The sequence below is a fragment of the Malania oleifera genome, chromosome 10 (assembly GCF_029873635.1).
Source record: "Malania oleifera isolate guangnan ecotype guangnan chromosome 10, ASM2987363v1, whole genome shotgun sequence".
Lineage (NCBI taxonomy): Eukaryota > Viridiplantae > Streptophyta > Magnoliopsida > Santalales > Ximeniaceae > Malania > Malania oleifera.
In genome coordinates, this window is record NC_080426.1 from 77,790,104 (window position 1) to 77,816,654 (window position 26,551).

The 26,551-nt window shown below is 36.5% G+C and overlaps 1 protein-coding gene across 1 annotated transcript; it reads left to right on the forward strand.

Annotated features, from left to right (window-relative positions):
- The first annotated feature begins 5,243 nt into the window (after positions 1–5,243).
- LOC131166911 (uncharacterized) lies at positions 5,244–25,134 on the forward strand. Its single transcript, XM_058125541.1, has 10 exons — positions 5,244–5,257; positions 9,929–10,049; positions 10,342–10,576; positions 10,671–10,742; positions 12,967–13,064; positions 21,768–21,903; positions 22,123–22,239; positions 22,966–23,326; positions 23,784–24,000; positions 24,691–25,134. Exons 2-10 carry the CDS (start codon positions 9,939–9,941, stop codon positions 24,862–24,864), a joined length of 1,521 nt encoding a protein of 506 aa, XP_057981524.1. The 5' UTR covers positions 5,244–5,257; positions 9,929–9,938; the 3' UTR covers positions 24,865–25,134.
- Positions 25,135–26,551: the final 1,417 nt, after the last annotated feature.

Genomic DNA, 26,551 nt, shown 5'->3' on the forward strand with positions numbered 1-26,551 from the left:
TAAATACAACCTCGCGCCAAACATTTCATAAATACGGCCTCGCGCTGAACATTTCATAAATACGGTCTCGCGCTGACCATTTCGTAAATATGGGCTCGTGCGAACATTTCATAAAAACCATTCTGAATAAATAAATCAATTATCATGCATTTTCAAAATCATAATGTACTGTATTATTTCACAATTCCTAAAAACATGCTTTACTCGTAAAATTGCTATAACATAATACTTGTCACGTAAAATAATGTTCATGCCACACAATGATGAGTAAAATCATACATTTCATTCTAAAATTTCATTTCCTGTATAACAATAGTATTTTCCCAAATATGCAATTTTCAATAATATTCAAATACATCACATGCTCTCCTAAAAATTAATTTTCTGATAAATAATACTAATTTACATGGAAAATTAACTGCTTTAGTTTATTCCTTACTTGACACTGAGAAAAAACCCCCTAAAAACACTCGTCTTGCACCCGCAGGGCTCCTCATTCAACACCCTGAAAATAATAATTCTCAGAACTAAATTTCAGTATTTTCACGTGAGTATCATTTCCTATAACTACGAAAAGATCAAATTTGGCATAAAAAACCTTATCTCAACTCAGGGATGCACTTCAACTTGCTTCCACCAACGATTTGCTCTGGCAGATTTGGAGAGAACTTCCTTGAGAACGTCAAGGTGGCCTTAGATCGTCGATCCGGCAAACGACGAAGCCGAAATCAAAAAGAAAGGATAGAGAAACCATAGGGAGAGAGAGAGGAAGTGATTTTCTGATTTTGCTGTGTTTAAATCCGAGTTTTAGGCTATTTATAGAACCGGATTCATTGACGAGACACGTCACCTCGTCGACGAGTCCCTGAAGAGTTTTGTCGATGAACCTTCGCCCTTTGTCGATGAAATTCAGGATTGCCAAAAATCCTCTCTCGGTATCTTCTCATCAACGAAACTTGTCTTTGTTGACGAGAACCTAATAAATTTTCTTGGGTCATTGCATACCAAAGTGCAATGTCATCGATGAAGTCGGTTGCTTCCTTCTGTTACTATTTCCATTTTCCTCCCTCTCTATTTAAATACCATTATTATTCAGGTCATTACATGCTCTGCAACGGTCATCTCTCTTTGGGTCAGATTAGTAAACTCCTCAATCTTTTCCTCTCTGACAGACGAAGGAAGATACTTGTCAAAGAACAGTTCCTTGAATTTTTCCCAAGAAAGAGCTATATTTTCCAGCCTCTGGTCCTCTAGCAGCTTTGCAGAAAGCCACCAACGTTTCACCTCTCTAGTCATCTTGAATACAACATAATAGACCTTCTGTTCATCTATGCAGTTGAGTACAACCATAATCTCCTCTATTTCCTATACCCAATTCTCTGCAGCCACTGGATTAGGTCCTCCTACAAAAGTCAGAAGGTTCATCCTCATAAACTCTTTAATGTTGCAGCCCTGACTTGCAGGTGGATAGTTCTATTCTTTGGGATCCTTTTTCATCTCTGCCCTAACCTGACGGGCTATACCCACAGCACCTTGGAGGTATCAACGTCCTATTCACTAGAAGTATCTGAACCTTCCCTTCCTTCAGTCTCTATGTCCTCATCTCTAGCATCCATCCTAAAAATAAGACAGAAAGGAGATAAGAATTCCATATCATAGCCCCAAACAACATAATCATTAAATTAAATCCAATAAAAATCCAAAATTTCCATATAAGGACCAATCTCACGGCTAGGAAACATCGTCTTCAATGGATTTACTGTGGTTTTTTGAAATCGTCGACTGAATCGAAAAATCACAAAAGTCCACCAAGGGATTTCTGCCTCCAAGTTATAAGACAAAATCCTATACTTCCCTATACCAAACCTACTTCTTAATACCTAATCTATTCATCTAGTATCTCCATCATAACTGTTTCCTATACTCTTGTATAAATCATTTCCTAAGTTCTCAAAATCCTAAAATCATTGCTCTGATACCAAAATGTAACGCCCTGAACCCTTAAACCAGGTCCAACACATTATACCTGATTAAATCCTGTTAATCCATAATTAAACCATACATAAACAACGGAAAACATAACTATTATCCTCAATCATAATAATAAATATTAGAGTTTACTAATTCTATCTATAATCCACAATAACCATTCATCACCTCTATTCTCATTTATACATATCTCCAAAACATTTCAGTATTCACAAACACCAGTATGTTCCACAACCATCCATATCACCGAAGACTTAAAACACAAAAACATAAAACATAACTTATTTACATCCCAAAATATCATCAATAATATTTATACCCTTTTCTTTATCTAGAACCCCAAAAAAGCTATCAACCTCGAGCTTCTCTAAGCTCGTTTACGTGGTGGTCCTAAAAGGAATAAATTCGTAAATTAGTGAAACACATCTCAGTAAGGGAAAGAAACAATATATATTAAAAACAGTGTGTGGTTTATATGAGATTATAATCAACATTTAATATCATTTGCAAATCATTAACATAGTTTCTGTAAAAAATTTCTTGATCCTATTAATACACATGCAAAATATTTACTCACGAGACTACTCAAGGATAGGGGTGATTACCCGCCCATACAAGTAGCATCCCTCTGCTCTGATACAAAAAGCAACCCAAAGGTCACAACTGAAGTATACCAGAGCACTCACCTTATTCAGTAAGCCCTCAAGTAATAGATTAATCTCGTGCTCACAAAGTTCATACAAAAGTTTACCAGCGAAGGCCCCCGAGAATAAGGATATCTACCAGCCCATACAAATAGTTTCCCTCTGCCTTAGTGCATTATGCAGTCTACTGCTACATCTGATACTACTAGTGCACTTGCCTTTCTCAGCAAGTCCTCAGGCGAAGAGTTTGCCCTGCTCTCACGTAACATGTTCTACTAACATAAATACTTGATAATACCATAATACATTATTCTGTCTGTCGTTATTCAACCATCAATATCTGTTCATGTTTGTAACTTTAGCATTTCTTGGCATTTCACTTTACGTAACCTTTAACATTTTACATTGTTCATATTTCATATTTCATGTCTGTTTCATTCACATTTCCATTTCATTCATTTTCATTTCATTCATTCGTACTACAGCCCCTTTTAGCTGTACATCTGTTAGTCCACATAGATATACACTAGAATCTGCTAACACAGTTCTTTTTAACTGTCATCAATTAGTCTACAACTCCTTTTAGTTGTCATTGCATACATGGTTGCATTATCAAACACAAGCAACATGATCCTTATATCATTTCATTAACAATGCATTACTTACATAACCTATATCTCATACATATAATATACATTTACACTGCATTACCATCTGCTCATGCCACACGATTTTAGCAATAAAATTCATACATTGCCTGTAAAGTAAGCCAACCATCATTTAATGTTTATATACTGAAAATACCTTTCATTTCTTATATAATTATCCTGAAAATATATTTCACTTTCATCAGTTCATTTTCACATGTACGTAACTAAATAAGCAGTCCTAAACTCAGAAAACATAATTTACATGATTGTCATTTTATACCCATATGAAAACATATATACATATATAATATAGTCCATTTTTATTTAATTCATAAAAAATTGATTTAATATATAAATTTCCCCCTTACCTGAATCCTCGAACTACACCAACAGGTATCCCAAATTGATGCCTGTGATGCTCACTCGATCTCTAGTTCAAAAATCCTAGTTTAATTAAATAAACCCCAAATAAACCACTATTGTACATTTTCTCAACTTAATAACCTTTTAAAAGCCTAAAACTGATAATCCAAACCCTTACCTCAACTTAAGAGTGTTTCCTGAAAAGCCCAGTTTAGGAAACAGATCCATTAGATGTGTAGAGAATCTTCCCTAGAACACTGTAGTGACCTCCGATCGTTGATTTAGGCTGAATCCGGGCTGGAAAACTAGAGAGAAGGCAGAGAGACGAGTTTAGAGAGAGAAAAAACAGAGAAGAGCTGAATTCCTTTGCCAAGAAGCTTCCCCATTCCTTTATATACCTGTCTTTGCCACGTGGACTCGTCGACGAGAAGATAGGACTCGTCGACGAACCACTGAAGAACACTCGTCGACAAGACCGTGAGCTCGTCGACGAGTTTCAGAACAACCCAAATCCTCTCAGTTAATCCTCATCGACGAGACATACATACTTAGCGACGAGTTTCTGAAGTTATCTCGTCGACAAGAAAATCTTGCTTATCGACAAGCACCTGTTTGTACCCTTTTACAATTTCTTTTCCCTTCTTTTCCTTTATTCCTTATTTATCTTTTTCCTCTATTATTTTTCTCAATTATTTTATCATTAAAATTTTTCGGGTTATTACACCACTTTTCATCAAGAAACTTACATGCCTACAAATATAAAACATTGTTTGAAAAATTTATGATCACATATCTATTTCAAATTAATCCAAGGAAATAGTGAGGGTAACAAGTGTAAAAAAAGGATTTGGATAAGCACAAACACCTCTATAATTTGATCCTGCTCAATGTTCAAAACCTGATTGAACCGGGATTTGCTAACCCATCCCTAAACCAAACAGTCAATAATAATTATTTTTAATTAATATTTAAATATTTTCTTTTAAATAAAATAATATAAGATTTCTCTTTTTAATTAAAAAAAATCTTGTTATTAGTATATATTTATAACGTATGACTTTATATTAATTTATGATAAAAATAATATTTTTAATTAAATTAAAAAATTTAATTTATTTTATGTAAAAATTATTCTTCACTCCAAAAATTTAATTTATCATTATTATAATAAATAAATAAATAAAAAAAGAGAATACAAAAAATTGAAACTTGTTACCAATTAAAAAAAAAAAAAATACATAGTAAATGTCCAACTTGGTTTAAATAAATTTCGTTAATTGATTTAAATGGTAGTAGTGTTGAAGTGTGCAAACAAATCTCGCAACTTCATTCAGGTAGGAATAACTATTTGTGGGAGATTATGTGAGCGCATTTTGAAAAATATTTTCCCGCAATCCGGAAAAAACTCACGAAGGCTCTCCCTGCAACCATTGTCCGTCGCCGTCGGCACTGCGCAGAACCGCCACCTCTGGCCTCTCTCTGTGGGCCGCTGACCTCCACTGACGTTGTTGCCATCATGTGCCAGTTGCCGTCTTTGGTGCGCTTCCTCTTCCTCGACATCTAAGAACGCAGAAGCCCCAATGGTTTGTCCTCTACAACCATCGCCAATAGGTCCTCCCTCTCTCTCTCTCTCGGGGTGCACAAGGCACCTGCGGTTACCCTTTTGATTTCTTTTTGGTTCTTTTATTTGTTTTATTTTTCTATTTCAGTTCATTTCTCTGAGAATCACTCGGCACAAGCCCTAACTTTCGTCTCTCTACTTTCTGAGACTCTCAATACTCGACCCTCCGCAGTCTTGCGCTCATCCAAACTCCTCGAAACTCTCAGCTCACAACCATCCCGAATTCCCTGCTATTCTAATTCCCGATTCAATGTACTAATCTCTACCTAGCCTTTCTAAATTACATTGATCCCAATGGTTTCTTCTAGGTATTTCATGACTTTAGCTTCTGCCACTACTACCAAAACCATTCTAATCCCGCAATTCCAATGTTTAATAAAATCCTAAGTGCTGGTGTAAGTTATAAATTATGCAAACAAGTGTTAGACTAGGCCATCAGAATCACTTAGGACTCATGCTTTAAACCATCATAACTTCCCCATCAAGGATGATTAAGGCGATTCCCTTTTGTCTAGCTAATGATGAAATCAAGAGGCAGGGCTAGGTTCCTCCTTACAAAAAACTAGTAGCCAAAAATTGTAAAGTAACAACTTAGTCTCTACCTTGGAATCCCAATTCTAGGATTTCTCCTCCTTATTTAGTGCAGAACAATCATTAATTGAGCAAAATTCCTTCTTTCTATTTCCATAGTGTTCTCACAGCATTTCCCCCTTCACTGTGCTGCTCTCTGAATTCTGCTTCTCTTCTGATTTCTAGTTGCTTTCCTCTTCTCTTTATCTCATCCGAGTCCCCACTGTTTCCTGCGCACAGTACCTTTAAATAGCCCACCTCAACAATGATTTTCACCCATTTTATATATTATTTTTCTTGAGTTGGAATCATTTGACATTCCACAAGCAAGCTGTTGGAATACGAATTTTTATTTTCATTCTACTTTTTAATTATTTTGTGACTATTTCTTGGCCTCTGAGTGGCTGGCAGGTGAATGGGGGTTAGGAAAGAATATGTATGATATGGGTAAGGGAGATATCTATGGTGCCCACATAGGTGAGAATGGAATGTGAATGTTTGTTTTAAGTGTGCGACAGGGCTGTGTAGGCTTAGATTTAAGAAAGGCAACCCATGTAGGCTTCAAATAATTGGATTGGTCTATAGTAGGCCTTCAATTATAAGACAAGCCCAATTTGGGTTTCAAATACAAGCAACAGGCCCATAGTGGGCCTTAAGATATAGCATAAACCCCCCTTGGGCTTCAAATTAAAACCAAGCACTCATTCTAACTCTAAATTACACGTGTGCTTGTATGTGCAAGTGAAAGTAGTTGATAGCAGCTCGACTTGGAAGACCTAAAGATGAGGGCGGAGGGCCTTCTATATATATATATTTTTTTTTCTTTCAATTTTTCATATGTTTTCAATTTTGTATTAATTAAGAGTCTAAGACAGTAGTTAAATGGACTGTTCAGACAATATTTGTAATAATTTTCAAATTTCAACTTTTATTACTCTACTCTAAAGCATTATGATGCAATTAAATGCACTAGTGAGGAGGAAGGTGAGAGATTGAGGGTTAATGCACACACATGAGAAAGATAGAGAGGCTAACTTTAAAAGCTCAAAGGAATTATGAAAAGAAATAAAAGGAAAGTTAAAATGAAATTCATCTTTTGGGTTTTTGTTACACTTAAATACTAAAATTACCTACTAAGCAAAATTCGAAGATTTTTGTTCAATCTATAATATTTTGAACTCAAAGAAATTAAATTGATTTATTTATTTTTGTATTTATTATGAAAATTCATTTAAATGAGTAAATAAAGGGAGTTTGGGAAATTTTATTTTAATTGAACTGAAATTAAGCAAAAAAAAGCCTAAAAATTTTAAGAGAGCCTATCTAAATGAAATTTATTCAGAATGCATCAAACATGGTCAAGAAATGGCTAAAAGGTTTTATTGAGAGAAAATGGGCACAAGAGCCCCTTAAAGGGAAGGGAGGCCCCAAGTAGGGTCCTTGAGGGCTTAAGGTTGGCCCAGAAAACAACAACCCCCTTTTGTTCATCACCTCAATTAGAAGGATGTAACAAATCTAAAAGCACCAAATTGGTTTGAGGTTAACTTTGAGCACTCAAATGGAGGATAAGATGAGTATAAAGGGTTATTATGAAGATGTGAAGTGCAATGAAGAGTGATTGACATGAAAGGTCAATGTAATTATGCAATGGGGTAAAAAAGAATAAAGGGATTGAGTGCTTTTGAAATAACCAACACAATCATGTTTATTGTAAAAGATAGAACGGTGTGCACTGGCAGTATTGAATACTTACTGTTTATGCATGAAAATAAAAAAAGACATAGTGGCCGTGTGTCTAGTTACCATCTTTGCGTATGAAAGGAGATGAAAAGTTGATGGCACAAAGGCTATACAAAGCAAGATGGCTTGAAGTCACAACATATGGCGCAAAATCGGAGTAGGTAAGATGCAAAGTTGATGCATGAAGCCATAACAGAGTAACACAACACAAAGCCATGGAATATAAGTTGCAAATTTAGTGCCACAAAGCCACAATGGAGCAAGACGCTGCGAAGTTGCGGCATGTAAGATGCAAAGGTGATAGCACAAAGCCACAATTGAGCAAGATAGCATAAAGCCACAAGGAGTAGGACAATGTATAGCTGCAAAATGTAGATGCAAAGTTGATGACATATAGTCACAATAGAGCAAAACGGTGCAAGGCCGCAACATGGAGGATGACGTGAAGCCACAATGTGTAGAAAGCATGAACCTATAGCATGTAAGATGCAAAGTTGTTGGCACAAAGCCATAATAGAGCAAAAGGTGCGAAGCCACAACATCTAGATGCAAGATTGATGACATATAGTCCCAATAGAGCATAATGACGCAAACTTGCAGCGCAAAGGACAATGCAAAGTCGTAGCATGTTAGACAAAGCGAAGTTGCAGATGGCACAAAGCCACAACAAAGCAAGACGACATGAAGTTGCAATCTGTAGGATGACACGAATCCACAACAGGTAGATGCAAAGTTGATGACATATAGTCACAACAAAGCTAAATGGCATGAAGCCGCAGTGTGTTGGACAACACAAAGTTGTAGCATGTAGGATGGCTCGAAGCCATAAAATGTCAGAAATTCAAGAGTACCTGTGGAGAGTTGCAATATAAATATATAAAGCAAAAATGTAATGATGTGAAAATGATGGCATGAGGCCAATATGATGTAGATGATAATTTCATAGGGTCACAATGGTATAAAAAGTGATTAGTATGAGGTTGTGACGTTGTAAATGAGGCGACTTGAAGTCGTAGTTATGTAAAATTGACCACACAAGGCCACAATAATGCATTTTCTAAGAAATGTAGGCCGAGGAAGCTGCAAGCTAATAAAAAAACCTTTGAGAAAAATGAGCATTGTCAATTTTTGAAAAAAATGTATGATGGTGTTCAACATGAGAGGAGATGATCAAATGTGATTATCTGTTGCCAATAGTTTAGTATCCGTAATTAATCTTTGTTGATTAAATCATACATATTACACAATTTTTATTAATATTAAAATAAAATGCCATGTGAATTGCGAAGTTAAAATATAAATAAAACCAAAATATCCAAAAAAAAATTTTGAAAAAAAAAAAAACAGTAAAAGCCTTTTAAATATATTTTTACTAATTTTCAATTGTCATGTACACTGAATATTCTTGTTGAGCTAAATAGTCAATTAAAAATTGTTAGTTAGAAACATTAATTAAAAATGTTAATTTTGTTCCTAATATTATTATTAACATATTTTAATAATCATATACTATCATTTTCATTTGTTGTGTCTTAAAATGTATTGATTATATACTGAAATAATATGTTAAAATAAATTCTTACCGGACTTATAATAAAAGTAATTATCCAAACACTACTTATTTTATGAGTATTTATACTTAATATTATTTTTAAATACAACCAGACAATGCTTATAATTTTTATCACTTTTTTAACACCATATTTAATATTTATTATTAGTAAATTTTCAATTCTGTACTTTTTTTTTCTTGCTTAGTTCCAAGCTATATAGTCAACAGTCGCGGTACATACTTGTATGGCATTGCAATCTATTTTCAAGCTTACGAACTTTAACATCATGATAAAAATTGTAGAGAGTTTTACAACTGATTGGAACTTCTACGCATTAAAAAGTTTTTTTTTTTTGCAATTCTTGAAAAAGAGGGTGATTTTCTGTCAAAAAATCTAGTTTTCTAAGATTTGCACGTTTTCTTTGGGTGGGCATTTAAGCTTTACTAGTAATAATCTTACATTTTTAGTTACTTGAGTTGATCTTCAACTTCATTAGTCTCTGATACATATGAAGGACCTTTTGTTTTTTCTTCATCATTTCATTCTTCTTCACCTGGTGCATTTCTTTATTTTTGTTCTTCTTTATTTTGATTTTTCAAAATATTGGTCGTTGATTTCTGTAATTATTTGCATAAAATTCGAGTTCTGTTTGTTAACGATGGAATTCTATCAACACAGCCCTCACACACTGCCTTTTCTTCTTTCGCCAGCTCCCTGTGATCGCTGTTGAATTTCATTGTTTGAATTTTTTATTTTATTTTTATTATTTTCTGAATCGGCTTTGAATTTGTGAAACAGATATGTCTGTATGAACATGGATGATGTCAAGAGATGGAATGTAACCTACACAAAGCATATAAAACGGAAAAGGAAAGTTTATCAAGATGGTGTCTTAGTGCTCCACAGCTTACTCAACAAGGTCCTACTCTCTCTCTAAATAGTATCAACAAAGGATTACTAAAATTTTAAATGCTGAAAATAGTGCATAAAAGCACTCACTGGTGATAAAAGTTGTGTGCTTGAACAAAACATGTTAAATCTCACTTTGGCTTCACCATGATTTTTGCTGGTGTTGTAACGTTGGCAATTTACAGTTCAATTCAACTTTTGTAAGGCTAAATTTTAGGGGTTTAGTTTGGTTCGGTTGCAGTGGCAGCTAATTTCCACTGTCTTAGCATCTTTCCTTCCTTACCGGTTGGATTTGTGTGTAGGTTGTGCTTTACGATGAATGTGAGAAATTATTGAATAGTAGATTTCTGAAGAAAGATGAGTTTGTTGAATCCGGTGAAACAGTGGCATTGGATACTTTTCTTGTTGACATTGGAGATCCCAAAGGAGATCCTAAGCCCTTGCCAGAGTCTAATTTTCTCAGAAGAGACCAGAAAATTACAGGGAAAGGCAGGTTGATGCATGGACAAAGTTTTGGGAATAATTCAGCTTGTGTTGGTAGAGCTTTATTCTAATTTTTCTTTGGAGTTTCTTGAACTTCTCACTCAGTTCTATTTTTCCATACAATTCAATTTTGTTTTCCTTTTGGAAGATAGGAAGACCTGTGCAGAGAAGAATAAAGAACCTTCGAGTATTCCAAGTTCTTCACATAAAATTATTCGAGGTTGGTGCAACCACAGGCACCATCTATTTTCTTGCAGAATCTGCATAGCAGAATAATTTGTCCATGTTCTCCACTTGTCTGGTCAAATTGTTTAAGGTTATATTGAAATTGCCTGTGTAGAAATGATAAATAAGTGTATCATGTATGACTTTGATTAGGTTGAATAGCAACTCAACATCTCATAAACTTGCTATATGTCATCTGTCTCTCCGCACTAAATGTATGTTTTCATCATTTATCAAGAGAAGTATGTTTTTTCTCCTGAAATTTCTCTTTTAGACGCAACCACTGGGGAATCCTGTCAGGTGTCAAAAATGCGTACAAAATTAGGTTTGGACAGATCATGATTTGCCTGTTGATTAGTGGCTAGACTTGTCACAGTTCATTGCATTTCAGAGTTCAAGAAGAGTGAGCTGCATAAGTACCTAGCACCACCAACTTGTTCAGATGCAACAAAATCTTGTATTGCTGCTTAATTTTTACATTGACACTGTGGTTCACATTTGTAACTTACATTTGTGTCCTCTCTCTCTCTCCCTCAAGAAAATTTCTAAATCGGTGAAAAAAGCAAAAGAATTGTCTTCTAACCAAATACAAAGAAGCACACAACATTCCAGGCATGTGCATGCATGTGTCGTAGATAGTACTACATAAATGTCATTAGGGATGAGCATTCAGCCGGTTCGAGCAATTCGATCAACTAACCAAATTAACATATTTTTTCGGTTAAGAATTTTCCATAACTGAACCGACCGAATTAATCTTATTAACCGACCATTAACCAATCAAACCGAATTTTCGGTTAACCAAATTTAACTGAACCAATTGAAGCCTAACACAATCTGGAGTTGTTTGAAAAACTGAAAAATCAGATTGAAGTGAATTATTTCATCAGCACTATTGATGAAAGAAAATAAGTAAGCTGCAAGAGTGAATGTTAAATTTGAAATCCAGCTTCAGTGTACTGTGGACTGCAGAGTCACCGGAGTGCAGACTGTGACTGGTCTAGGTCCAGTGGTGACTGTGGACTGCAGTGGCGACCAGTCCAGTCGGCAAGGGCGAATCGACTAGACAAGGTTCGGAGGCTGTGGAGTGACTGTGGATTGCGGAGTCGCCGAAGTGCAGACTGCGATTGGTCTAGGTCCAGCGGCGACTGGTCCGGGTCCAGTAGTGCTCGAGGTTGAGGCTGGAGAGAGTGGAGTGGAGTGGAGAGTGGAGTTGCAACCCTGAAATCCCCTGCCCGGTTAGAGTTAGAGATTATATATATAAAAATATAAATATTATTGTATAATTTGGTTAACCGAAATTAAAATTACTCCAAACTGAACTGAAAACTGAATTTCCCCTAAAATTAAAACTGAGCCGAACCGACCGAATTGGATCAGTTAATTCGGGTAATTCGGTTGTCACCGAATTTTGCTCATCCCTAAATATCATTCCTGTTGATGCCTCTCCAAATTGTACTAATGTTTGTCCAGAAAGAAGCACTATTTATCAGCGAGTCTTTTTTTGGGCAATAATTAGCCAGAGTGCTACCTCCATGAAGTCATTAAACTCAAAAGACTTTTTCTTCATACAGAACACTTTGCAACTCAAATGTGTTCAAGTTGTTAATGAATATAATTGGTGAAAACATTTTGATACACACTTTATACATAAATATTATACTTTGGTCTGTGCATAGTCAATTTTAAGACGTCATCTAAAATATTTTTAGGAACCAATCCCTTTTATCTTTTTGATGCCATGAAAGTTGCAGCTATGCATTTGAGCTGCTCTCCTGATGATCATCAATATTAATTCCCCCCCCCCACAAACATAGGCAATCTCAATTCCTTTTTCAAAATTTTGGCATCTCGGATATATTGGTCATTTTGTGGTGATACAACTACTCATTATACTCATCACTAGAAAGATGTACTTGAGAATCATTTAAAAGTTCCATTATATTTATTTAAAGAAAAATGTAAAAAAGAAATGTTTTTGTTGAGCTCTTGAAAGCTCATAGCTTTGTAGTGGTGTTTATACGAATTTATCTTACTTTAGATCACCCTTTATGTAATTTTGCTCCAATTTAGTCGAAGCAATGGGCAGTTAAAACACTCTGTCATTTTGTTATTCAGATCAAGAAAGTCATGGTTTCCTTTTGTAATCTATGGCATTTTGTTATATCTATTTTCTGTTCTCTTTTCCTTTTTCCTGGTTAAGATTTTCGTGTTTTTAGAATGGCAGGTCCTGTATACCACACAAATTACTCAAAAGGCCAAGAAGTATCATGATGGCATCTTACAACTTGCAATTTGTGGGTCCCAAGGGAGACAGGTAGACTTTTATCACTTTTATGTCTAAACAATAGTCTCTTTTTTTTTTTGGGGGGGGGGGGGGTTGGGGTAAGCTTTGTGGTCTTATCAAGGTCAATTTCACTTAAGGCTTTTTTGTTGTTATTGTTGTGTCCTCGTGGTAGTTGTAAACTGAAATAAATTGAAAAATCAAAGAAGAAAATACAGCACTTGGGGTTAGAGATGAAGAGAAGAAGAGGAGGAAGAGAAAAAGGGCAGTTGGATGTTCTCCTGGAGCCTTACACGCAGCTCCAGGTCTGCCCACTTATTTCTTAATAAGAGTAAAAAAGATTTAAGGAAAAAAACCTTACTAAAATAACATATTTTTAGAAAGATTTATAAATATAACCTAAGTGCGGCTTGTTGCTGCCATTTGTCTAGGCAGGCTTAAATAAAGGCTTCGTGAAAACATCCCTTAATTGATCCACTGCTTTAACAAGGAGTCCTTGCTACTTTCTTTAACACAGCATCCCCACAAAAAAAAAGTCAACTTCAATGTGCTTTGCCATCTCATGAAATACTGGATTGCTAGCAATATAAGTGGCAGCTTGATTATCACAAGACATATCTATTGGCTTCGTTATCAAGAATCCCATCTATGTCATAAGAGACTTCAGCCGCATAAGCTCACTCACAGTATGAGCTATAGCTCGGTATTCTGCTTCAACATTAGATCTTATTACAGTAGTTTGTTTCTTACTACGCTAGGTAAAAAATTTACCTCCCACAAATGTACAATATCTAGTAGCAGACCTTCAATCATTAACTAAGCCAACCCATTCTACCTTAGAGAATCCCATGGTCTCACAATTTTTATTACATTTATAAACCTTTCTTGAGATGACCTTTGAGATACCGCAAAATCCTACAAACAACATCCCAATGTGGCTGCTTGGAGTTTTCCATAAACTGCCTTTCCACCTGCACTGCAAAAGATATGTTAGGTCTAGTGACAATCAAGTAGGTCAATTTCCCAACCAACTGCCTACATTGATGTTTGTCTTCAATGTTTAGCCCAACATCCTTAGACAACTTCATATTTGGACCCATAGAAGTATTGGTTGGTTTTGCTCCCTACAGGCTAGTCTCTTTAAGCAAGTCCAAGGTATATTTTTGCTAATGTAGCCTTTCCTATGTTGTATAATTTTGGTGCCATGGAAGTAAGGTAGAGTACCAAACTTCTTGTTTTGAAATTTAGCTTGAAGCCGCCACTTAACATATGCTATCTTGCTTTGGTCATTTCCAATAACGATGATATCATTAACATAAACAACAAGAAGTAACATTCCTGTTTCTTTTTTCCGACAAGGACCAAATGATCAAAGTAGCACTGGATAAAGCCACATGTGGAGGCCACTGCACTAAACTTGTCAAACCAAGCTCGAGGAGGCTGTTAAGACCTTAAATGACCTTATGCACCCTACATACTTTACCATCCTCCCCCTGAACAACATACCTAGGAGGTTGCTCTATGCATACTTTACCATCCTCCCCCTGAACAACATACCTAGGAGGTTGCTCTATGCATACTTCTTGTAAATCTCCATACCAACATGCATTCTTTACATCCAATTGGTATGAGGGCCAATCAAAATTAACTGCCATTGATCAATACTTGAACAAGATATAGTTGAGCGACAGGAAAGAAGGTCTCAAAATAATCAATACCATATGTTTGGGTGTAGTGTACCCCTTGCAATCGTTTGGGCCTTAACTCATTGAACAAAGTCATCAGGAAGATATTTGATGGTGTAGACTCAATAGCACTAACCAACTCCTTACCGGGAGGAAGATCCACCAAGTCCCATGTCCCTCGAGTGGTATAGCATCCATTTCCACATCCATTGCATGCTTCTGCCCAGGTTTAGCAAGGGCTTCAACATGTAAGGAAGGGATAGAAATAGAGGGGATACACAAGGCAAAAGAATGCATAGGATGAGGAAGTTCAACAACTAAAACATAATAGGCAATGGGATAAAAGAGGACAAAACAGTGATGAACAAAAGAGGCGGCTGCATTGTGGTAGTGATCTTAATTATTTCTCTGGGTTTTGGAAGAGTAGAATATTTTTGGAAAGGGATACAGTAGGAAAGGAGGATCAACACATGCAAGGGGATCAGAAATTTTTGATGAACTCAAAATAGATTCATCCTAGGAGGACCCTGCAGTAGAGAAATAAGGTGTCCCCTCAGAAAAGGTTACATTCTGCACAAACAAAGCTGCCCATTCTTTCTAAAAAATCTTCCCTTTTCATGGACAACAAGATGTTTGCGCTATCAAAATCCTTTCTTATTTTTTTTTCTAAATTTTTATTTTGCACTAACCCCTTCATCTAGAAATTTTTATCAATGGGAACTCCTTCAGGTTGTCCAAAAGGACTTCGCATAGGGCTAAATGTAGATGCTCTAATTACCCAATTTTGGACCTATATTCACACAGTTATTATGCAGCAGCTGATTATCTTATGGTTGCACCTTTTCAAAAGGCTGCACCCACTGCATGCACTCAAAATTTGTCCTGGGGATATGTGTGTCCCCCTACTAGTCTCAGTTGAAGGATATTCTTGAGGGTTTTGGCTTGGCAGATATAGTTCAGGATTTGTTAGAAAGGGTTCGACCCCCCCCCCCCCCCCCCCCCTGCTTTCTATCATGCTGGTCAAGTGTCCATCATGCGTCACTTGTCATACATGCCCCCTTTTGTCTCTAAATACTGTGACCATTTGTCATATCCAAATGGGTCTGCAACTGTCTCTTTTATCATTGACCAAATTTCCACATGGCATCCTATCATTACATGGTTTAATAAAAAAGAGGAAGAAGTTTTTTTGTTCAACACTTGTTAGACACTGACATGCCTGCTGCATATGTCAGACATTTTTTTGGTATGCTGGGCTTTTATTATTTATTTATTTATAATTTCTGGACATGAGTTAGACATGACAAATTTGACGTGTCCAATTTGTGAGCAATTGCATTTGTTAGACATGCTGGGCAATTGCATTTGTTAGACATGCTGGGCAATTTGTGAGCAATTGCATTTGTTAGACATGTCTAACAAATTTGACATTTGTTAGACATGCTGGGCAATTGCATATTATTAAACGAAGAAAATTAAAAACATGGCGGATAAGTTGTAATAGTATCATAATTTGTGAGCTTAATTATAATTTCAGAAATATTTTTTTCCTTAGTTAAGTGAATTTGTAACTTGGATTGATAAAAAAAAAGTCTGAAAATCAATGAATTATATTTATGAGCACTTGATGCAAATTTAATGATGAAATGGGCCATATTTGGACAAAAAATTATTGATATATATGTTTATAATCCCAATGCCCTTTTTGTGTCGTGTCTTGAATTTTTAAGAATTGGGGTGTCAGGAATGTACCATGTCAAACGCCCGTGGTCCATGTGCGTGCTTCAAGTGAACACCTTAACAATGTGTGTTCTCAAAGTGTTCTAGTGAATTCATGTGATTTAATGATGAAAACAAATTCGTTCTTGAAGTTGGCCTAATTTTGAGGGAGTGTCATATGCTGGTACCTATTTCTAACAACCCAGCATCACACGTTAACCCTTACAAACATAAATAGCCCTCACCTCAGGCCTTAAGTCTTTGCTTCTTTGTACACTCTCACTACCCCCCTCCCCCTGTCCCCAAGAATCTCTCCAATTTTGGAATCCTCCCAACCTTAGGATTCACTCCAGCTCAGCTAGCAGAGCACCCTCACCTGCAACTTCCCACACTCTTGGGCTTCCTAAGGATTGCTTAGTTATGCTCTTTGTGCCCTCTCTACTACTACTATTCTTGTGTATATCACAGTCTCTTCTCACATCTCATGAAGTGCCTCTGCAAGTGTTCCTTTCTTGAGTTATTGTTTGTAAGGTACAAAGTGAATCTTCAAACTTTGACTTTTTCCTTTCAGTGTAACTGTTAATGGTTATTTAGTCATTTAGCATTAATATTAATTGTTAGAGTTTGGTTTGTAATAAGTGCAAGTTAGCAAGGGTATTATGGTCATTCCTATTGTACTTGACATATATTATAAATAGAGGGAGAGACCTATCATTGAGTTTAGGTCTTCCATTTTACCCAATTATTCAACATGGTATCAGAGCATGATTCTAAAAGCTAAACCCTAAGTGTTACCACCACCATCAAGCCAAAGCCTGAAACCCAAAATCTGCTGCGTGGCTATCATCATAGAAAATTTTTCAGTGATACTATAACCCTAGAAAACAGCCAGCAGCAGCAGAATGTCAGACCAGTTGCTGGAATTTTCTGGGTGACACTGCCAGTTTGAGAACTTCAAATCCACTATAGATTTGTCAAAACCAACATCATAGTCACCCACAGACACTGCTGATCTGCCCCCCGCTGAAATCCCACCTCCAGGCAGTGTTCCATGTGCCCTCACGTGCTGGCCGAAGCCTGCAGGGCCGAGCCCCCGCGCTGGGTCGTGAAGCCACTTTCAGACATGGTTTTGACCTGAAATGATCCAGCAGTGATCCAATCTCTCTATTAACATGTTTTTGGATTTTTTTGTGATGTTTTTTGCCCAAAAATTTTACTTTTTTTTAATTTCTCAAGTACAGCACCCAAGGAATGGTTGTTTGATGCTTTGTGAAGCAGTTTATCAATGGTTTTTGAGTTTATTGGGTCTGAAACAGTGGGATTTGCCGTGTTTTTTGATTCAATGATCTAATTTCTTCCATAGATCAAGATACCAAACTGTTGGACATGTGTTTTGCTCAAAGATCCAATCTTTGTTTAACCATGCACTCGTGGTAATTAATCAGTTGTTGTTTGGTGTTAGTAACAGTCATTGGCAACATTCTTGGAGCAGTGACAGTGCTCATAAGCTGTTTTTTGTGAGGCTATGGCAGTGTTATATAAGTTAGTTGGTGATTTCTCCCTGGTAGTTTCAGTGGGTCACTTCTCCAATTGTTTCAGTGCTGCGAGTTGCTTTCTTGGGGCTGTGTTTGAGTTTCTTGGTGCTGTGGCGGTCTTGTACTAATTTATTTGTGACTGTTCATGGTTGGTCACCTTGTGTGTGATTATTCTGATTGTTCCAACAATTAATCTTGTGGTTATTGGTCTGAGTTTGTGAATGTTGGGATGGAGTTTGCAAATCCCAAAAGTATGGATCCTTTGATAATCACTTGTTCGAGTGAATGGCGTAGTGTGACTATATTAGAGGAGTAGTATTCAAGGTTTCTACAGTATCAATCGTCTCAACAAGCATCTTCTCACATTGTGTATTTTGCCCAAAAAGGTAATCCTATAGTTTGTATGTCATTTGGTATCCTTCCTACTAGTCCTTGGGTTATCGATTCTGTTGCCCCTAACCATATAACAGGTGCAACCAACTTTTTTCCTGAACTCTAGTATCCTAAAATTCTACTTCTAAGTTACCCTTGCTCATGGGTTTACTATTGCTGTTAAGAGGATAGGAACAATAAACCCTTCTCATCTCTCTTTCTTGTGCTTTATGGAGTCCTAAATCTCCTTTCAATCTCATGTCTGTTAGTAAGCTTACAAAGTTACTAAATTGTTCTGTCACAGTCTTTCCTGATTCTGTGGTTATTCAGGATCTGAAGTGAGAGACAATTAGCATAGGATATGAGGCTCGTGGGCTTTACTACTTTGAGTTGCCTTCTCCACCCATTGCCTACATAGTCGTAGCTACACCACTTCAAATCCATTTTCGCCTTGGTTATCCATCCTTGGACAAGTTAAAACAACTAGTTCCTACATTGAGTTTCGTGTTTAATCTTGAGTGTGAGTCTTGTCAATTGGGCAAGCATCATCTTGTTCCTTTTGCTTCCCGTCTTGATAAACGAGTGGTTAGTCCTTTCATGCTAGTCCATTCTGATATTTGGGATCCTAGTCCTGCCACATCAAAGTTAGGGTTTTGGTACTTTCTTACATTTGCTGATGACTACTCTAGGATGACTTGGTTATATTTAATGAAAGATTGTTCCGAGTTGTTTGATATCTTTTGTGCCTTTTGTTCCGTAATAAGGACTTAATTTGATATGTCAGTCAAGATACTTCGTAGTGATAATGCTAAGGAGTATTTTTACCCAATTTAGTACATATATGACTAGCTCTGGTATGATCCATCAATCCTCTTGTGCCCACACTCCACAACAAAATGGGGTTGCAAAGCGAAAAAACAGACATATTCTTGAAGTCATTTGTACCCTATCGTATCAAGTGAATGTCCCCTAAGAGTTTTGGAGTGATGCCGTGCTCACAACTTGCTCCCTCATCAATAAAATGTCATCCTTTGTCCTTCGTGGCAAAATCCCATATTCAGTTATCTTCCTTAAGGCTTCTTTGTTCTCCCTTCCTCCTCGTATATTCGGTTGTGTCCTTTGTCCATTAGTTTACTTTAGGAATGGATAAGTTGGATCCTCGTGCTATCAAATGTGTCTTTTTGGGCTATTCCTATACTAAAAAAGGATATCAATGTTATAGTCCTACTTTACATTGATTTTTTGTCTTTGCTGATGTCACCTTCTTTGAGTCTACACCATACTACTTTGATTCCTTGAGTTCTGTTGACCTTAATGAGCCTTTTCCTCTGCCTTTACTTCCAGATCCAAACCTAGTATCTATGCCCAATCCTCCTACATCTTCATCTAGTTTGAGTCCGTCTTGTCGCTTGGATCATCCCAATTTGCAGGTATACACACGCGACTCAAGGGGGAAGTGCCTCCTCTTGCTTTTACTACTATGCCTCTAGTTTCCTCGTCGGATGATCTTATTTCTCATGATGTCGATCATCCTATAGCTGTTTGAAAGGCTAAATGCACTTGTACCCAACATTCAATCTCTAATTTTGTTTGTTATGATTTCTTGTCACCCTTTTATTATTGTTTTGTTAGTACTTTGTCTTCCGTTGCTCTTCCAAAACCTATTTCTGAAGCCGTATCCCATTTTGGGCAGAGGACAACAATGGTTGAAGAGATGCGTGCACTACATGATAATGATACTTGGGATTTGGTACCTCTTCCTCCTGATAAGTCAGTGGTTGGTTGTTGCTGGATGTACATTGTTAAAGTCAATATTGATGGTTCTGTGGCTCATTTGAAGCCCCACCTTGTTGCTAAAGGGTATAATCACGTGTATGGTTTGGATTATTCAGACACATTCTCTCTTGTCGCTAAACTTGCCTCAGTTCATTTGTTCATTTCTTTAGTCACCACTTGTCATTGGCTTCTACATTAGTTAGATGTGAAGAATGCTTTCCTACATGGTGATCTTCATGAGGAGGTATATATGGAGCAACCATCTGGGTTTCTTGCTCAAGGGGAGTTAGTCTCAGTATGTCGACTTAAGAAATCATTGTATGGATTAGAACAATCTCCAAGGGCATGTTTTGGCCATTTTAGTGTTGTTATACTTGAGTTTGACCTTCATCGGTGTGCAGTAGATCACTCTATTCTTTATCATCATACTTCATTTGGCAGGATTTTGCTTATTGTGTATGTGGATGACATTGTGATCATTGGTGATGATGATTGAGACATCCAAGACCTAAAACTTTTCCTACAAAGTAGGTTTCAGACCAAGGACTTGAGACCATAGAAGTACTTCTGGGTATAGAAGTATCGAGATCTCGTATGGGAATTGTATTGTCATAGAGAAAGTATGTTCTTGATCTTTTATATGAGATGTGGCAGTTGGGATCCAAACCTATTGATGCACCTATGGATCCCAATGGTAAGTTAGTAGAAATGGGTGATTTGTTGATTAACCCAAGTTAGAATAGGAGACTTGTTGGAAAATTGAATTATCTCAGTCACCTGACCTGATATATCCTTCGCAACAAGTGTTGTGGGTTAGTTTCTTGATTCCCTGAGAAGAAGTCACTAGGATGCAATAATTCACATTTTGAGATATCTCAAAGGTGCACCAGGGAGAGGTCTTTTATATTAGGATCGGGGTCACACTCATATTCAAGAATATACAAATGCATATTGGTTTGAGTCACCTTTCGACCGAAGATCCACAATTGGGTATTGTATCTTTTGTCAGTGGTAATATGGTGTCTAGGAAAAGTAAGAAACAAATTGTGGTGGCCAGGTCAAGTGCTGAGTCATAATATAGGGTTATGACACATGTTGTGCCCGAAATTAGGGTGTCTACAACGCACACTACATGTGAACTTGTTTGGCTGAAGAACATGTTGAAAGAACTAGGTTTTCCACATTCTCAGCCTTTGGAGTTGATGTGTGATAATTGAGCTGCTGTTCATATTGCCTCCAGCCCTGTCTTCCATGAGCGGACAAAGCACATTGAAGTTGATTGCCATTTTATTCGAGAGAAACTTGTACAAAAGCTCACTACAACCACTCATGTGAAGTCCGAGTTTTAGCTTGCTGATTTGTTCACTAAAGCCTTGGGAGGTGCTCGTGTGAAATTCATTTGTAACAAGCTAGGAGCGTATGATATGTATGCTCCGGCTTGAGGGGGAATGTTAATGATTTTAGTCATTTAGCATTATTATTAATTGTTAAGAGTTTGGTTTGTAACGAGTGTAAGTTAGTAAGGGTATTATGGTCATTCCTATTGTACTTGACATATATTATAAACAGAGGGAGAGACCTATCATTGAGTTTAGGTCTTCCATTTTACCCTATTATTCAACAGTAACCCATCATTTTAACTATTCCAGGTTATTTTACTGAATGAAGGTAGAGCCACCCTCAGTAGTAAATACCTCAAGTCATCAGAATGTGTGAGCACTGGGAGTACAATTGAAATACAAAAATATTTAGCTGAGGTTGGCGAGCCATGGACAAGTTCTGAAGGTATTTTCCTAATCAAATTATCTGAATAGCTAATTTTACTATTTTACTTGGCTGTCAATGCTGATTATCTGGGTTTCCAATAGCTATGCTATATGATTACAACATATCATCAGGTTTTGTTGTTTGTAACTACTTTTTCCTTTTCTACATATAATTTCTTCTATGATGTCCTTATATACATATTGATTCTTTCCTGTTAATGTATTGTCTTGAATGTAGGAGAGTTTCAAAATGATAATTGTTTTAGGAAAGATGCGGATTCAAGTTCCTGCAGCCTGAGCACTGACAGGATCAAATTGAGTATGAAAGTGTCTAAAAAGAAGCCTCTACGTGATGGTGTGTGATTCTTTCTTTAAGCTTAAACCAGTGTTAAAAGGGTTTTAGTGGATTATGCCTAAAGCATGAAAGAAACACCTTCAGTCATGGCATCCATAGGATTAACCTCAAGCCACAAGGTGCATGCGAAACCTTGCATCTTTAGGCCCAGCTAAGATTTGAGGCATGTGCCCCACTGATAAACTGAAAAGTGATCCTGAAGTGTGCAATGTTTGTTTTAATAATTTTTTTAAGGAACATTTGAACTGGCAAGTAGTTTACCATGTTTGACACGACAGAACCTCTCATCCCAACGTCTTGGGACCAGGTACACGAACACACTGTTATGGTCTATTTAGGCCATATACTCCATGTTAAGTCATATGCCATTTATTTTGCCATGTTAAGTCATATGCCATTTTTTTTGCCATGTTAAGTCATATGCCATTTTTTTTGTCTTACTACCTCATCCTTTTGTCTTATTAGTCCCTTAAACTTGAATGAGATGTCCATTCCTTATTAGTGCATTTCTTGATATTTGAACATGAATAACAGCCTGATATATGCATTTCATCTTCTTCAATTGATGGCACCTTTGTTTAAATTAAAATATGCATTTTTTTTTTTCTGGGGGGTGAGGATTCCAAAGCTGAACCTGCACCTATTTCGCACATGGACGTTTTATATGTTTCATACAATGCCATTTTACTGTTTTCTGCAAGTGAATTTTTCTGTCTGTTTGTGCAGCCCATCAAATTTTGTCCATTCTCAAAAGGCCTATGGCTCTAGAAAATATTGCTAACATGACAAAGACAAATATGGAGCAGTGCCATGTGTCAGAGTCCACAGACTTGGTTCAATTTGACCTTAAGGATAAAGTACGGGGACAACTTGAGCAAGACCCAAAGAGTTTAAACACAGATGCAGTTGAAAATCATGAATATGACTTTAAAGTTTTAGAGGAAAGAGTGATTACAATGCAGCCCCACAAAAATGAGACTTCAGTACCCAGAGCTGTTTATAATGATGTTTCACGTGATATCATTAGATTTGCAGATTCTGAGAAAAATGGACTAAACAGCTCTACTCCATCGAGTTTATCTATTGGGTAAGAGTATATTTATTGTGTTCAAACTATGAACTAATTTTTTGATAATACATAAAAAAAAAAAACCCACTTCAGGAACACTGAAAATTGAACTATATATATATAAAAGGACTGATAAAGTAAATAGGATGTTTTTTCTACATTTGAGGATATTGTTCCTCCTGTGAAATTGCTGTCTTAAGGCTCATTTTTGTGAGTCCATACTCCATGGCCTGTAAGAGGAGAGGTAGTATAAACACATTGAATGGCAGGTGGTCACAACTCATTGACAATGCAAACAGAATGTCATTTTGGTTATTAGTGGTTTAATAGATGTTTATATGAACTCATGTCACCAATAAACAAGGGTGAATGATGGTATATTACAGTCTCTCTTGGATATGCTGAAGAAATGACCGTTGTGCTTCTTTTTTGGGCATAACAACTTTCACATCTCACAGAGATGATTCTATAACAGATCAGGAGCATCAAACATCTTGAGACCCTATTCTGATGCAGCATCTCCTGATGAGAGCAGAATGAGGCAGGCTTCATGCACTTACAAGCATCACATTTCAGACTCAGATACCATTCATGTACCTGAAGATTCCCAGGCACCAAGTGCAATGATGCCACTTAATGGATCAGCTGAAAGTACAAGCACGGGCGAGTCGCTAGGGCAAACATCATCCAATGTTAAGTTCTTAATTATGTCTGCTCGCATACTTATTTGTTGAATTTCATTTGTTCACTGGTAATCATACATGAAAAATCTGATTGAAATTGAATTACACAGCAATATCTAGACATAGTGGTAATCAATCCTACAAGAATGATGAAATGGAAACTCACACCAGATTCGGGCCTTATTGCTCCTTCACATCTTCTTATTCAAACATTTTATTTCATTTTTGTCAATTGTAGATTTCTCTTTTCTTGCTCCATACTTTGACCCTAATGTTCTTCCAGTCCATCTTGAGCCTGAAGAATAGAGGGAAGCTTGTAGAAGCTGATTGTGCCCTTCACCTCCTAATGGCTCCACACACACAGACACACACATAAGAAGAACCCCCAAAAGGATAGATGCATTAATAAGCAAAATCTCTCAAAGTATGAATACGAAAACTAGATGAGGGATTTGTATTGGATCTAGTTGATGGGATAAAGCTTTGTTTGGTATGTCTACAACCAAATGCATTGTAGGATATTCATGTGCAGTATTAGTATGATATCAGAAGTACACTTCATAATAGCAAATGTGATAAGTGCATGGACCTTTTTGATTTTTGTTTTTTTTTTTTTTTATTTTTTGTTTTTCTAAAAATGCACCTTTTGTTTTAGCTTGGTTTTAACACATGGTTTCTGTTGCTAATTGTTTGGTGTAGCCCATTGGAGGCATGGAGAGTGATCCTAGATGGTCTGAGAAAACATTCATATCTGGTTTATCAAGATCAAGTGCTGCTTCTCAGGGGCCCTACGATGTTAAGAGGGAACGTTCTGAGGAGCCTATTAATGTGCAAGACTCAAACGCATGCCCAAGCTATGATCTTGGATTTTGAACGGCTAGGACAAGTTCATTTTTGAGATTAACACCATTGATTGTGTTTGACCATTTTTAAAATGTTACAAATCTGGTATATTGTTCTAAAGCTGTATATATGACATGTATGAATTTAACAGGACCATCAAGGGGTTTTTTTTTTTTTTTTGACCATTACTAATCTCTTGCTGATTTTGAGTAAACCAAACAGCTGCTGTATGTCCTCCTCTTAACACAATTTGACATGGTTAAAGGGCGTGTACGCGCACGCCCGTGCATGTTCTATTTACATTTTTATGTATTAATCTCAAAATGTATTCTGCATATTAATACAGCTCTTTTTAATTTTGTATTCAATGAGTTACATTCACTCACAACAGGGAATATGTAGAAGTTGGAACTACTATAATTTTCCTTCGGCTAGGACACAACCACTGATTGAAGATGTTACAAGGCGGAATAAAGAATTTGAATTATTATTATTATTATTATTATTATTATTTTAAGTTTATATAAATCTAAATTTAAATCTCGAAATCCATAATTTTAAACATTGTGTATTTGCTTGGGCTTCTGACCAATTTTTATGTAATCATTTTTGAGTGGCAGTAATTGTTGGCCTGCATATATACACCAAAAGTTTCAAAATTGATCATGTCAATCAATTATATATATATATATATATATATATATATTTTTATAATGTCTTTGTAAAAAAAATTTGCAACTTTTTCTTCGGATGAACAAAATTCAATCGTAATGACATGCTCATGAATGGCTCAATTACATGCTTAGCTGGGCTCGTTTGATAGGGTTGAATTAGACTAATTTATGACCTCATTTCAAAAATTAAATTAGTCTCATAAACTATAGTGGGCTTAAAAGTAAGGCGTTGTCTAGGTGTAGACTTGTTTAGCTAGTCCAAACTCTATTACTTGAATTTAGTGACCGAGTAGTGGGCTTAAAAGTATGGGGTTGTCTAGGTGTAGACTTGTTTAGCTAGTCCACACTCTATTACTTGAATTTAGTGACGAGTCAAGGCCCCAAACCAATAAGATGGATTAATGGGGGCAAAAAAACCCTAAGGCAGCCTTAGTAAGAGCCTCTTCGTACCTTTTTCTATAACAAAGACCTGTAGCCTCTTACCTCTTACAATGAAAGAATCCATAAAAACTAAAGTGTTTGTGGTTCAATTTAGTAAGTCCTCATGCGCTTGTTTATTTACATAATGAACAAATTTGGACAAGTATATCCAATCTAAGTTTGAGAACGACTTGAGTTCAAGTTCAGTAAGATTTAATAAACAAGATTGGGCAAATAAAACTCAATTTGACTTAACTTGTTTGCATTCCTATTTTGATTATTCCAAACCACATCAAGATGAGAAACTTTAACAACTTAGAAACTTTGCAATAAATTGAACTAGGGAACCATCATTTAAAGGATAAATGACTTCTTGATTTATCATCATTCTAGTAAAATAGGCAAGTACTTGAGCAAATTCTAATCCAATTGCCAAATTATCCAATGTCTTAAGCCTAACCCTCAATGCAAGCCAAAGCATGAAATCATGTCTTGGGATGTAGCTTTTAAACCAACTAATTTGACCAAGGAGTGGTCCCTCTCTCCAATGCGTGATCCCAAGCAGAGACAATATTCAACTTGGAATAAGTATCTTGCATAGCTGGATTAGGGTCAAAGTTTAG